The following is a 12,265-nucleotide window of genomic DNA, read 5'->3' on the forward strand; positions in this document are numbered from 1 at the left end:
GTCCGTCACTCACGCCCTCCCTCCCTCCCTCCCTGAAAGCGCCGGTGGGAAATCAGTTCGCGCGCTTTTCTGATTACTGACAGCGCGGACGCCACAGCAGTGCGAGCATGGATCCCGCTGCGACCATCGCTGCAGTTGTGGCAGTTCTCAACGCCTCGCAGCTTCTCCTCCACCTGTACCAGAGGCAGCTGCAGATCAATCATGAGAGGAGGCTACGGCACCACCGTGACGGCATGAAGTCGGACACTAGCTCCGACCTCTCTGAGAACATGAGACCCAGCGCCCAGGACATCTCGCTGTCACTGGGTCTTGTTGATACTGTTGAACGGCGATTCTGGGCCCGTGAAACAAGCACAGAATGGTGGGACCACATAGTGCTGCAGGTCTGGGATGAATCCCAGTGGCTGCGCAACTTTCGCATGCGGAAGGGGACTTTCCTCGAACTGTGTGAGTTGCTGTCCCCTGCCCTGAAGCGAAAGGACACCCGGATGCGGGCAGCCCTGACTGTCCAGAAGCGAGTGGCCATAGCCCTCTGGAAGCTCGCAACGCCAGACAGCTACCGGTCCGTCGCTAACCACTTTGGTGTGGGCAAGTCTACCGTGGGGGTTGCTGTTATGCAAGTAGCCAGGGCAATCGTCAAGCTACTGCTATCTAAGGTAGTGACCCTGGGAAACGTGGAGCTCATCAGAGATGGCTTTGCCGAGATGGGATTCCCAAACTGCGGTGGGGCTATAGATGGGACTCACATCCCTATCCTGGCACCGGACCAACAGGCCAGCCAGTACATCAACAGAAAGGGGTACTTTTCCATGGTGCTGCAAGCACTGGTGGACCATCGGGGACGTTTTACCAATATCTACGTTGGATGGCCTGGCAAGGTTCATGACGCTAGGGTGTTCAGGAACTCTGGTCTGTATAGACGGCTGCAGGAAGGTCTTTACTTCCCGGACCACAAAGTAACTGTTGGGGATGTGGAGATGCCTACAGTCATCCTCGGGGACCCTGCATACCCGCTAATGCCCTGGCTCATGAAGCCCTACACTGGCGCACTGGACTCAGGGAAAGAACTATTCAACTACCGGCTCAGCAAGTGCAGAATGGTGGTGGAGTGTGCTTTTGGCCGTCTCAAGGGGAGATGGAGAAGCCTACTCACTCGCTGTGATCTCAGCGAGACCAATATCCCCATTGTGATAGCTGCTTGCTGTGTGCTCCACAATTTGTGTGAGAGCAAGGGGGAGACCTTTATGGCGGGGTGGGAGCTTGAGGCAAATAGCCTGGCTTCTGATTACGTCCAGCCAGACAGCCGGGCGATTAGAAGATCCCAGCGGGACGCGCTGTGCATCAGGGAGGCTTTGAAAGCCAGGTTCCTGACTGAGCAGGGTCTCCAGTGACTGTTCACTTTGTGGACACAGATACTGAACCTGCCCCCGTTTCTTTACCCAGTTACTGTTGACTATCCTTCCAAGTTACATACCCCCTTCCCCACCTTCCCAACAAATAAAATCTGTTCCGTTTTGTTACTGAACAAGGTTCTCTTTCTTACTGTTTTCGCGGGAATGTTTTAAACCGGGGACGCAGACTGTGGCGGGGGGCTGGTTTATTGTTTTGATGCAAATGATGCTTCTAAACTCCGGGAATGACAGGCTCCGCAGTGCTGGATTGGTTGTTTCAACGCAGCCTGCCAGCAGTCCTGGGCGGGACTGCATGTATGTGTCGGCCAAGTGACTTTCTGGCAGGGGGCGGAGGGTAACAGATCCCCTGCTGCGTGGCTCTGTGATCCAGGATAAGGACCGCGGCAGAAGATCTGTAACTGCCCTCCCCCGCCACAAAGTCACAGATCAACCCCCTCGCACCCCAGAACATGAAAACCGCCTCCCAGACTGACCAGGGTAACTGGTGACTGTACTGTGTATGTGTCCTGATGCTGGACCTGCCCCCGCCTCTGTAGCCTGCTACAGGTGACTGTCCTGTCCAAGTAACAAACCCCTTCCCCCCCTTCAGACAGAATCCCCTCTAAAAGACACTCTCGGAAACAGTACTTAACAGAAACAGATGTTTTATTATGAACCGCACATGAAAAGGGGGGGAGGAAACTTGGACGTGGGCTATTGTGAGATGGGTAGGAAAGGGCTTTTCAAACTTTGGAACGAGAGCCTTCCATTGCTGCAGCAGTGTGCAGGGGCCGACTGAAAGTTTTAACGGCCCTTGCCGCCCCTCCTTCTTTGGACTTTTGGTGAGGGGGGTGTGGGACTTGGTGGCGGGGGAGGGCGGTTAGAGATAGACAGCAGCAGGGCTCTGTCCTCCTGCCTCCGGTCTTGCAGAACATCCACTAGGCGCCGGAGCGTCTCCGTTTGCTCCCTCATTAGTCCAAGCAGGGTTCGAGTAGCCTGCTGGTCCTCCTGGCGCCACCTCTCCTCCCGTTCCATGACTGCTCTGTGCATTTGTGACAAGTTCTCCCTCCACTGTGTCGTCTGGGCTGCCTGCTCTCGTGAGCACTCCATAAGTTCATAAAACATGTCTTCACGCGTCTTTCTCTTCCTTCTCCTAATCTGCGCTAGCCTCTGGGAGTGTGATGCCAGGCTGGGTTGGGAGACAGTCGCAGATGTGTCTGTGGGAATGGGAAAAAGGGAGTAAATTCCTGAGACAGATAAATGAAGTTGCTAACAAAGAACATAGTCTTTCTCTGTGAACAACACCATGCACTGGACCTTTCACATGCGCACACAGGACAAGGTCGAATTTTCGGCCCTCGCCTTCAGTGCCTGGGGTCTTGCAGTTGCGATCAGAGAAGCGTGGCAGGACACCTCTACTTTTGTTGCAGGAAAACATGGTAAGCCGTAGACTTGTGGCAGCTTAAAAATGTAATAGTAGCACTGGGCTCCTTTCGCACTGAATGCAAGGCCACTCTCTGCTGGCAGCAATCAGGGAAGCATGAGCTCTGCCCCTGTCCCACCACCTCGCGGCTGTCCCCGGGAAAGATCACTGTATGCTGCCCCTCTGCCGCCTCCACCGCGTGGCTGTAAAGCAGTCCCAATACTAACATTCCCCTCCCTAATTTAAAGCAGGGCGTCATGTGCGATATAACTCTAATGAGGATCTCGGAGAGCGAGAGGGGAAGAATGCTTCGGGAGACCATGCAGAGGCCAGGGCCGTATGCCGCCATGCTGTGCCGTGCCATGATCCCAGACTACTTACTGGACTCATGGCGTGGGAACGTGTGTTACCACGGTGGACCAGTTATGTTAAAATTACATGTTTAGATGTTTAAAGCACTCACTGCTTGATCCTTCCCCTGATTCGGTGTCCGGGGTAACGGCTGTGGATGGTTGGTAGGGGATCTCGGTAAGGGTGATGAAGAGCTCCTGGCTGTCGGGGAAATCAGTGGTGCAAGCGCTGTCGACTGCCTCGTCCTCCTCATCTCCTTCCTCATCTTCCCCGTCCGCTAACATTTCCGACGAGGAACCGGCCGTGGACAGTATCCCATCCTCAGAGTCCACGGTCACTGGTGGGGTAGTGGTGGCGGCCGCACCTAGGATGGAATGCAGTGCCTCGTAGAAACGTGATGTGTGGGGCTGGGATCCGGAGCGTCGGTTTGCCTCTTTGGTTTTTTGGTAGCCTTGTCTCAGCTCCTTGATTTTCACGCGGCACTGCGTTGCATCCCGGCTGTATCCTCTCTCTGCCATGGCTTTAGAGATCTTCTCGTAGATCTTTGCATTCCTTCTTTTGGAGCGCAGCTCTGAAAGCACGGACTCATCGCCCCACACAGCGATGAGATCCAAGACTTCCCGATCAGTCCATGCTGGGGCCCTCTTTCTATTAGATTGCACGGCCATCTCTGCTGGAGAGCTCTGCATCGTTGCCAGTGCTGCTGAGCTCTCCACGCTGTCCAAACAGAAAATGAGATTCAAACTGCCCAGACAGGAAAAGGAATTCAAATTTTCCCGGGGCTTTTCCTGTGTGGCTGGTCAGAGCATCCGAGCTCGAAGTGCTGTCCAGAGCGTCAACAGAGTGGTGCACTGTGGGATAGCTCCCGGAGCTATTACCGTCGATTTCCATCCACACCTAGCCTAATTCGATATTGCCATTTCGAATTTAGCACTACTCCTCTCGTTTTCGAGGAGTACAGAAGTCGAATTTAAGACAGCTCTATGTCGAATTAAATAGCTTCGTGGTGTGGACGGGTGCGGGGTTAATTCGATGTAACGGCGCTAAATTCGATATAAACTCCTAGTGTAGACCAGGCCTCAGTGAAACTTAAATCATCACCATCAGTTTTGAAGCTGTCTACAGGCAGAAGCTATAAAGTGACCAGATACATTACTTGTCAATTTCACTATCCTGTTGCTGGCTACTTTCAGAGAAAGTTTAATTAGCCACTCGCAAGTAAGTGTGCATCTGTGTTTTTCAAGCCCTGAAAATGATACATTTTAAATGTAATAAAGAAGAAAGCTACTAATGCTCAGTCAAAACAGTTTTAATTGGCAGAGGGAGAAAAAGTTTTACCCCAATGAACTTGTGCAGACAAAACAGAAACTGGCCCTCATGACTCCAGCATCCCAGTGGTAGAACAAATCTCCACATCTATTCAAGGCAGATCAACCAGACATCCAAATAAGAAAACACATGCACTCCCTTCGTCTACAGATACCAATCATCTGCTGCCAGACTAAACCGTTTTCAGCAGGTCATTCTGCTACCTGAAGTATCTTCTTTAGATGCCATTAAGAAGAAATGGGATTATTTCTGATGTTTCCCAATATTGAAAATTGGTAAGATTAAGGGAAAAGATGACCAACTACTAACGTTTACCACACATGAAAATGTTATATCCTAACTAGTAAACACTATTATTCTTGAATAATTTGTTCTGTGTTTCTAGTTCAGCAACTAGGTAGATTAAAGGAATATGGTCCGCCTGATTTATGGCTTGCCACCTTCTTCCATGCTACCATTATGCCTCAAACATTAACAATCACCTTCTCCTTGTTCAATTCTCTCCTTAAAACTCACTGCTTTTGTAAAATCTATCAGCTCTAATCCACCTCTGAATCACAGTTCATTCTTTTATAAACTTATAAATATGTATAAGTTTAACAAATGAAAGTGTCTGGTGCAACTAGTCTTTAGCTCTTGCTCTTTGCAGGAAGTTACCACCATACCACCAGGACTTTATTCCCCTAATTTACCATTTTCCTTCACACATCTTCCATATATGTTGTCCTGGGGTAGGATTCAAGAAACAAGCGTGAATTTGTAAACCCTCCTCCTGAAGTGCATGAATCACAAAGTGGACCTGACAAAAAACAAAAGTGAAACTAACCAGTCTATTTCTGCAGTCCAAATAGACCAGGGGTCTCAAACACGCGTGGCCCGCGGAGCTCTTCCCTGCAGCCCGCCAAGCTCCCTGCGCCCCGAGTTATTTTATGTGGCAGCTAAGCTCCCTGCTCGCTGCTCCCCAATGTTTGGGGCTGGGTCTCTCCCCCGGCCCCGCCTGCCACCCCCACGCATCTCCCCCGAGTGTCCCCTGGGCTCACTTGCTGCCCCTTCACTGCCCCGGAGCCTGCAGCTCATGCTGACTCCACTCTGCTCTGCCGGCTTCCAGCATCACCTGCTGCCGCAGGGTCCTAGTGCCCCCCTCCACTCTGGCCAGGGCAGGCTGCCCTTCCCCTTCCCTTCTGCCCTAGTTCTGAGCCTCTCCAATGCCCCAAACCCCTCATCCCCAGCCCCACAGCCCTCACCCCTGCACCCCCTCCTATCCCCAAACTCCATCCCAGAGCCTGCACCCCCCAGCCCCTGCCCGGAGCCTGCACCCAGCACCCAAACTCCATACCAGAGCCTGCACCCCAGACCTCCTCCCCCACCCAAACTCCCTCCCAGAGCCTTAGGCAGGTGGGGGTGGAGTTTGGGGGGGGGGCAGGTTCTGGGCACCACCAAAATTTATACAAACCTGCCACCCCTGGAAGAGGCAGAGCAGGGGTGGAGTGGTGGTGCAGCCCAGTGCAGTGGGGGGGCTTTAACAGAAGTAAATCTAACTAAGTGCGTGTTTTGTCCTTTGAGTGAGGTGCATTATTGTTGGTGGTGCTTAGCACTTTCCAGGAGGGAGGGGGGAGGAGCAGGGAGCCGCGCGCTCAGGGGAGGAGGTGGAGAAGAGACAGGGCAGGGGCAGGGCCTCATGGAAGGGGTGGAGTGAGGGCGGGGCCGGGGGCACCGAGAGCAGGGTGTCAGTGATGAGGCCCTCAGGCCAATGCACTAGTCCTCATGTGGCCCTCGTGGTCATTTGAGTTTGAGACCCCTGAAATAGACTGTAGTGCAAAAAATGAATAAAAAGCATTAATGGATTGTCAGTCTTCCAAATGAAAAAATGGAACACCTGGTATACATGTCTAACACAATCACTTGTCCCTTCCCATAGAAACAGACTCTCAGTACTGCCAACCTGAAGCATTCAAAAATCATGAGTGAGGCCCCCAAAAATCTAGTTTGTATTTTAAAAAAAAAGAGATTTTTTAAAAAATAATAAATATCAGAGGAGGAGGGATTGTATTTACCTTTAGGTTTTGAGTCTTTAGGGTTCACATTTCCAAGCTTTTCTCTGTCAGACATGAGGGCTAAAAACTTTATTTTTAAATGAAAGCTGAGATTCTCATGACTCTTGGAGCTGGGGGTTTAAGTATCACAAGAGATGACATTACTAGCTTTGTTCTGCAGTGTCCTGCTTGCCCCTGGGGTATGGATGAGGAGGAGTAGGAAAACAGATGTCTGCACAGGCTGGGTCACTAGAAGCCTGCACACCAATTGAACCACTGCCCAGAGTCAGAGCAAGCAACTCCATGTTAATCTGACCTTGTAGCAGTGGTCTCATCTGTTGGGTGGAATGTATCTCACCGAGAGGGCTTATGGGTGATGGAGTGCAGAGCAACACCACGAGAGGCAGCACATGCAGGTTCTGGTAGCCTGATGTCAATTTCAACAGCTCAGCTTGTTGGCCAGGCTCCCAGAGTTCACACAAACCCCTGTCCCTGTCCCCTCCTCCTTAACCAGTACAATACTGTCAGCTTTGCAAAAAATAGGGACACCAGATAAAGGCAATGAAAACACAGCTATACGGTTTTCAGGGATTCATAGTCATCCTAATTAATTGTGAAATTAAATGTTTAACACACTTTCAGTTTTAATGGGGTGGTAACAGAATTAAGGAAATTTACATTCAGAAACAGTTCTACTCTGAAAAATGACTTGATAAACAATTACTAGGGTTTCCATGAAAAGCAACAGAGTCCTGTGGCACCTTTAAGACTAACAGATGTATTGGAGCATAAGCTTTCATGGGTGAATGCACACTTCGTCAGATGCTTCGTCAGGGTTTCCGTGTGTGTTGTAGTAATGGTTTGGTTTATAAATACAGAAATGTTTTTCGTAATTGCCACCTCTGCAAACTTGGCCTGGGATCCTACAGCAAACCAGGTTCTTACCTGCTCATGCATCCTCACCAGTAATCAAGAGTCTTCAAGCTAAACACTCTCCTAAATATAACGATACAACTCTAGTGTCCTCCAACTGTGCAACACTGTTACAGTGAGATTACATAATTTCATTCCTCCTGAATTAGTGCAGTGAGTATTTGTAACTCAGTTTACACAGGCATCTTTGGTAAAAAGCACAAATGCGATCACTCCAACATATTAAAGTAACTCTTTTTACCTCACTATTTTTAATAAGTAACAGATTACGATGTTTTATGGGTAATTTACACCTAAATCAGAGGGATAGCTCAGTGGTTTGAGCATTGGCCTGCTAAACCCAGGGTTGTGAGCTCAATCCTTGAGGGGGCCGTTTAGGGAACAGGGATAAAAATTTGGGGATTGATCCTGCTTTGAGCAGGGGGTTGGACTAGATGACCTCCTGAGGTCCCTTCCAACGCTCATATTATATGAGTGTGCTTATATTTACACAAGTGTGATAAAGTGGACTAGGCCCTGAGACCACCTTCTGGAGCCTTGTGGCCCTGCCAGACCCCGCCCCAGAAAAGGGAAGTGGAGAGAGTCCTCCAAGCAGCCTAGAGCAGTGGCATGGGACAGAGCCAGAGAGGAGCTGCCGGAAGCAGCCAATCCAGGCCCAGCAGGCCCATATAAAAGGAGTTGCAGTGCAGAACAGAGATCAGTTCCTTGATGACAGAGCGTGGATAGTGTGCCTGGCTGGCTGAGGGAGCTATGGGACCTTGGACAGAGAAGTTCTGGCAGAGACCCGGGGGAACGCAAAGGAGCTCCGGACTGGCTGCTGGGACTCAACCAGGACAAGGCCCAGAGATAAGGGTGAAGAATTAGCTGTGTCCATGGGGAAGTGGCCCAGACAATTGTAGCAGTAATGCAGCTTAACTAAAGGCATGCAGTGGATGGCTGCTATCTAGATGGTCCCTGGAATAGAGGGTGGGCCTGAGTCTCTTTCCCCCTCCCCCTGCAGCCACTAGGAAAGTGACCTGGACTTTGATGCACCCCAGAAGAGGAACTGAACTCGTTTAGTGGCCCAGCAGAAGAGTTGGGGCTAGACAAGCCCAGAGAGGCAAAGAGTCTCTAGGGGGAGAACCCTGGTGGATGTGATGGCTGGGACTGCTTAAAGAGCAGGGACAATTTGAGAGTGCCCAAAGGGGCTGAGAGACCGTTTGACCCAGGATACTGTAATATGCCCTGTTGGACTGATTGAGGATCGCGCCCAGGAACATGGCTGCAGATAGAGATTTAGAGAGCATTGAGATAGACCCCCTGTTGTACTTATATCGCAGAAGGGGTTTGATTTGTATTTCACATACAGACTCTGTGGGACTCGGCTCAGAGTCACTGAAGACTCATCACAAACAAAGAGAGAGAGAGAGAGTGTGAGTGCAGGCATACTGAGACAGGGGATGCTCATGAGAGGTGAGTGAGAGCCCATTACAAGAAGTTACAGACAGAGGAACTGGAAACAGTTCCCACACTATGAAGCAATATTTGGAAATAGCTGTTTTTAACTGATAAGCAAGTATTGGGATGACAAATTCATTTAAATTAGAATGCAAATTTTGAGGTGATTGAGTACTTGTTGATTTTTAAATCATTTTTAAAATTTACCAGAAACTGTGCCATCTTAAAGCTACTGTACCTCTCAGTTTAAGTGTTTGGATACAAATGAAAATTAAGATATAGTCCAAAACCTGCAAGGAGCAAAAACTCCACTCGAAAGAACCCTGATAATCCAAGCCTTTTCTTTCTGTAGTAATCCATGAACACTGTATCTAGGCCTACTTATGTCTATCATGACAGGCAATTCTATATGGAACTAAAACGCAGCTCTTTCCCCACTACACACCCTAGGATAAAATGGCTACAAAGTAAACTGTGTCCCATAATTTATGCACATGAACAGTTCTATTTCCTTTAGTGATAGTATAAATGATACACTGGCCATAACATTTATCTGAAATAAGTGATATCCTTCTCAGGGGATGTTAAGACAAAAAAAAGTGTGAATAAAATACAGTATTCTTGATTGTCTTTGTTTTATTAGAAAAGTGGATTTTTGCACCAATCATCAATAGATATGCCTTTTACTGAAAACCTACTGGCATCAAATACGCCAAAAGTCCACAAAAAGTAAATGATATTTCTTTTTAATAGTTTTTATTAAAACTATATTTTTTTATCTCTATATTTTATTATCTCTATATTTTAACAATTTGATCAATGCAATCAGAATTGTGCATATATTACACTATCCTGGCATACTTAATCTAACAATTGGAGAAAACTCAATCCAAGCATTCCAGATCTTATATTTTTATAGTAACTAATTCAGAGTTTGAAACACAAGTGTTATAAAGTTGCTCATGAAAACTAGGCAACTGGGATTTTCTTTTAAAAAGAGAAATTAAGCATTTGTTTTGAACAAAAGTTACTTTTCATTTTAAACCCGTTCACAAAAGCCCATGCATACAAAATTTGAGTCCTGTTAACCTTGAATATACTTTCACCAATAACATCTCTTCCACTCTAGTGATAGGAGTATGTAAAATACCATCTTTTGAAGGAGAGACTTTTTTTTTTTTTTTTTTTTAAGTCACAAGAACATACCAACACAATATACTTTAAAAGTTCTGTAATCTGGACACAGATTCTTGTGTCTTAAAATTGAAAAAGAAATACTGTCCAGAACAAACCTTGCTTTTGATTATTTGTGAGCATGTACATCTTCATCAGCATTTTGCCTTCACGATAACTGAGTGAGATAGTCCTGTCCCTTGATTTCAAATGTCCCACCACCCTGGACAAACTTGCCAGTAACCATCTTAATTTTCTAACACTAGAAATGGTCTGAAAAAGTCTTGTTAACAAAATATATGTTTAACATATGCATAATTCTGAGATCTTTACTTGACTAATTTTTCCTGATTTCCTTCATTTGGATGGTTTCTTCCAAATGTGGTTTTCAGCATTTGGAAAGTACAATGGTTAATGAAGAAAGGTTAGCTTTGTACAGTGAGACAGTTCTTGGCATACTGTAAATGTGATAAATCACTCACTCTCCAACTGATGTACTGGAAGGGGACAAGTTTTTGAATAAAAATGGATGCAAGGAAATTCAAATTCCATTTCTGTGGACTGTATGCCTAAGCAAAAAAGTGTAGCACAATTTAAGACAGGATTTCCAAGAGGATGTGTCAGTTGTGTTAAAACCCTTTAAAATGGGAAAGTGCTACAGTTAACATAATCAACAACATAGCCTTATGTATAAAGCCAACCTCCCTCTTAGCTGAGCTTCATAATCCTGAACTCCTGACAAATAAACCAACCTCAATAAGTCTTATTATTTCTATTACAGTAGCACCTAGTGACGCAGCTAAGGTCAGGTCCCCACTGAGGTAAGCTCTATGCAAACATCAAATAAGAGATCATCCATTATTAGAAAGAAGACTTTGCTGGGAATGTGTAGGTTAGTCTCTCTCCTTCGAAAATGGATGACTTTGAGAAAAGGAGTATGTTGTAATGTGACATCTACAATTTCCCTAAGGACTTAAAAATCTCACTTTGTACCAGACCAAGAGCCCTGATTAAACAGCAACTATTCACAGTCCAGACATTATCAAAGGTAGGTTTCCCTTCGTGGAAGGGATAACAGGAGTCTCAGTGGAGGAAGACAGGTTACCTCCATCTTATGTATTACAATCACAAAATATGAATAAGGGGACCCGTGGCAGAAGGGGCGTGGGCCCCGGTGTTTACCTGGCGGTGTTCAGCAGCGGGTGCTTGGTCCCAACCAACTTGCGGACCTGCATGGCGATGTTGCTCAGCTCGTCGCTCAGCAGACAGCGGAGGCTCATAAACGAGGTCGGATACCCCACGATCTTCTCAGCCTCGGACACCACTTTACTCCAGTGAGACGCAGCAGACGGGGAACCCGAGAACAGGCCCCTCCGCCACCGCACTCCGCCGCCTCCTCCCCGCGCAGACCACCGTCCGGGGGGCGGCGGCGGCAGCAGCAGCCGGGAGCAGCAGCCCCCCCAACGCAACAACACCAGGGGACACATTATCCCAGTTCCTTAATAGACCCCCACCCCTGCGCTTCGCCCCCCAATAGCTTTCGCCCGCCGCGCCCAGCCTGGCTGCGCTAATGCTGCCCAGTCCCCCGTTCTCCTGCCGCAGCCCCTCAGTGCCCCCGTGCCCGACTGTACCCCAACTACTGTCACCGCCGCCAACAGGCTCCTCTCCAGGGGCGGCCGGATACGAAGCCACCCCCTGTGTCCCGTCCAGCCCTTCCCCCCGCGCAGCGCCTGGCCCCCGGGCCCTCAACCCCTGCGACCCGGGTCCCCTTCTCCTTGCCTGGGACGCGGGGCTGCCCGGCGCTGCCCTGCCCCACTCCCCAGCAGGGGCTATGCTACTGCTATCGCCGCTCCCCACGGGGCATGCTCGCTCTGCCTCCACAGCCGGCAGCCCGGGCTGCTTATGCCATGGGGGCAGCCATCTTAGCTGTCGCAAAACACAAGACGTAGAGCAACGACAACCATGGAATTAGAACCCTTCCCGCTTCCTCACTTTCCGTCTTCAGCTGGGGCGGGGGCCAGGGAGGGATTTGCTTCCAATCCACCCGTCCTGTCTCCGCTGCTTCCCGTATGGGGGAAGCTGCAGGATGAAACACCCAAGGCAGCCCCCTCATCCCAAAGGAGCCCGTCATACCCCCAGTGACACCAACACCAGTCCCTCCCCAGAGACCCCGTCACACCCATAGTGACACCGCC

At 48.9% G+C, this 12,265-nt stretch overlaps 1 protein-coding gene across 1 annotated transcript in view; it reads right to left on the minus strand.

Annotated features, from left to right (window-relative positions):
• Window positions 1–11,365, minus strand: part of PDSS2 (decaprenyl diphosphate synthase subunit 2) — a 183,078-nt gene extending 171,713 nt beyond the window's left edge. The window contains exon 1 of the mRNA XM_065401139.1: window positions 11,253–11,365. Within this exon, the coding sequence (XP_065257211.1) occupies window positions 11,253–11,350 (98 nt within the window). The 5' untranslated portion in view covers window positions 11,351–11,365. The remainder of the gene's footprint in view (window positions 1–11,252) is intronic.
• Window positions 11,366–12,265: the final 900 nt, after the last annotated feature.

This window comes from Emys orbicularis, chromosome 3 (genome assembly GCF_028017835.1).
Source record: "Emys orbicularis isolate rEmyOrb1 chromosome 3, rEmyOrb1.hap1, whole genome shotgun sequence".
NCBI lineage: Eukaryota > Metazoa > Chordata > Testudines > Emydidae > Emys > Emys orbicularis.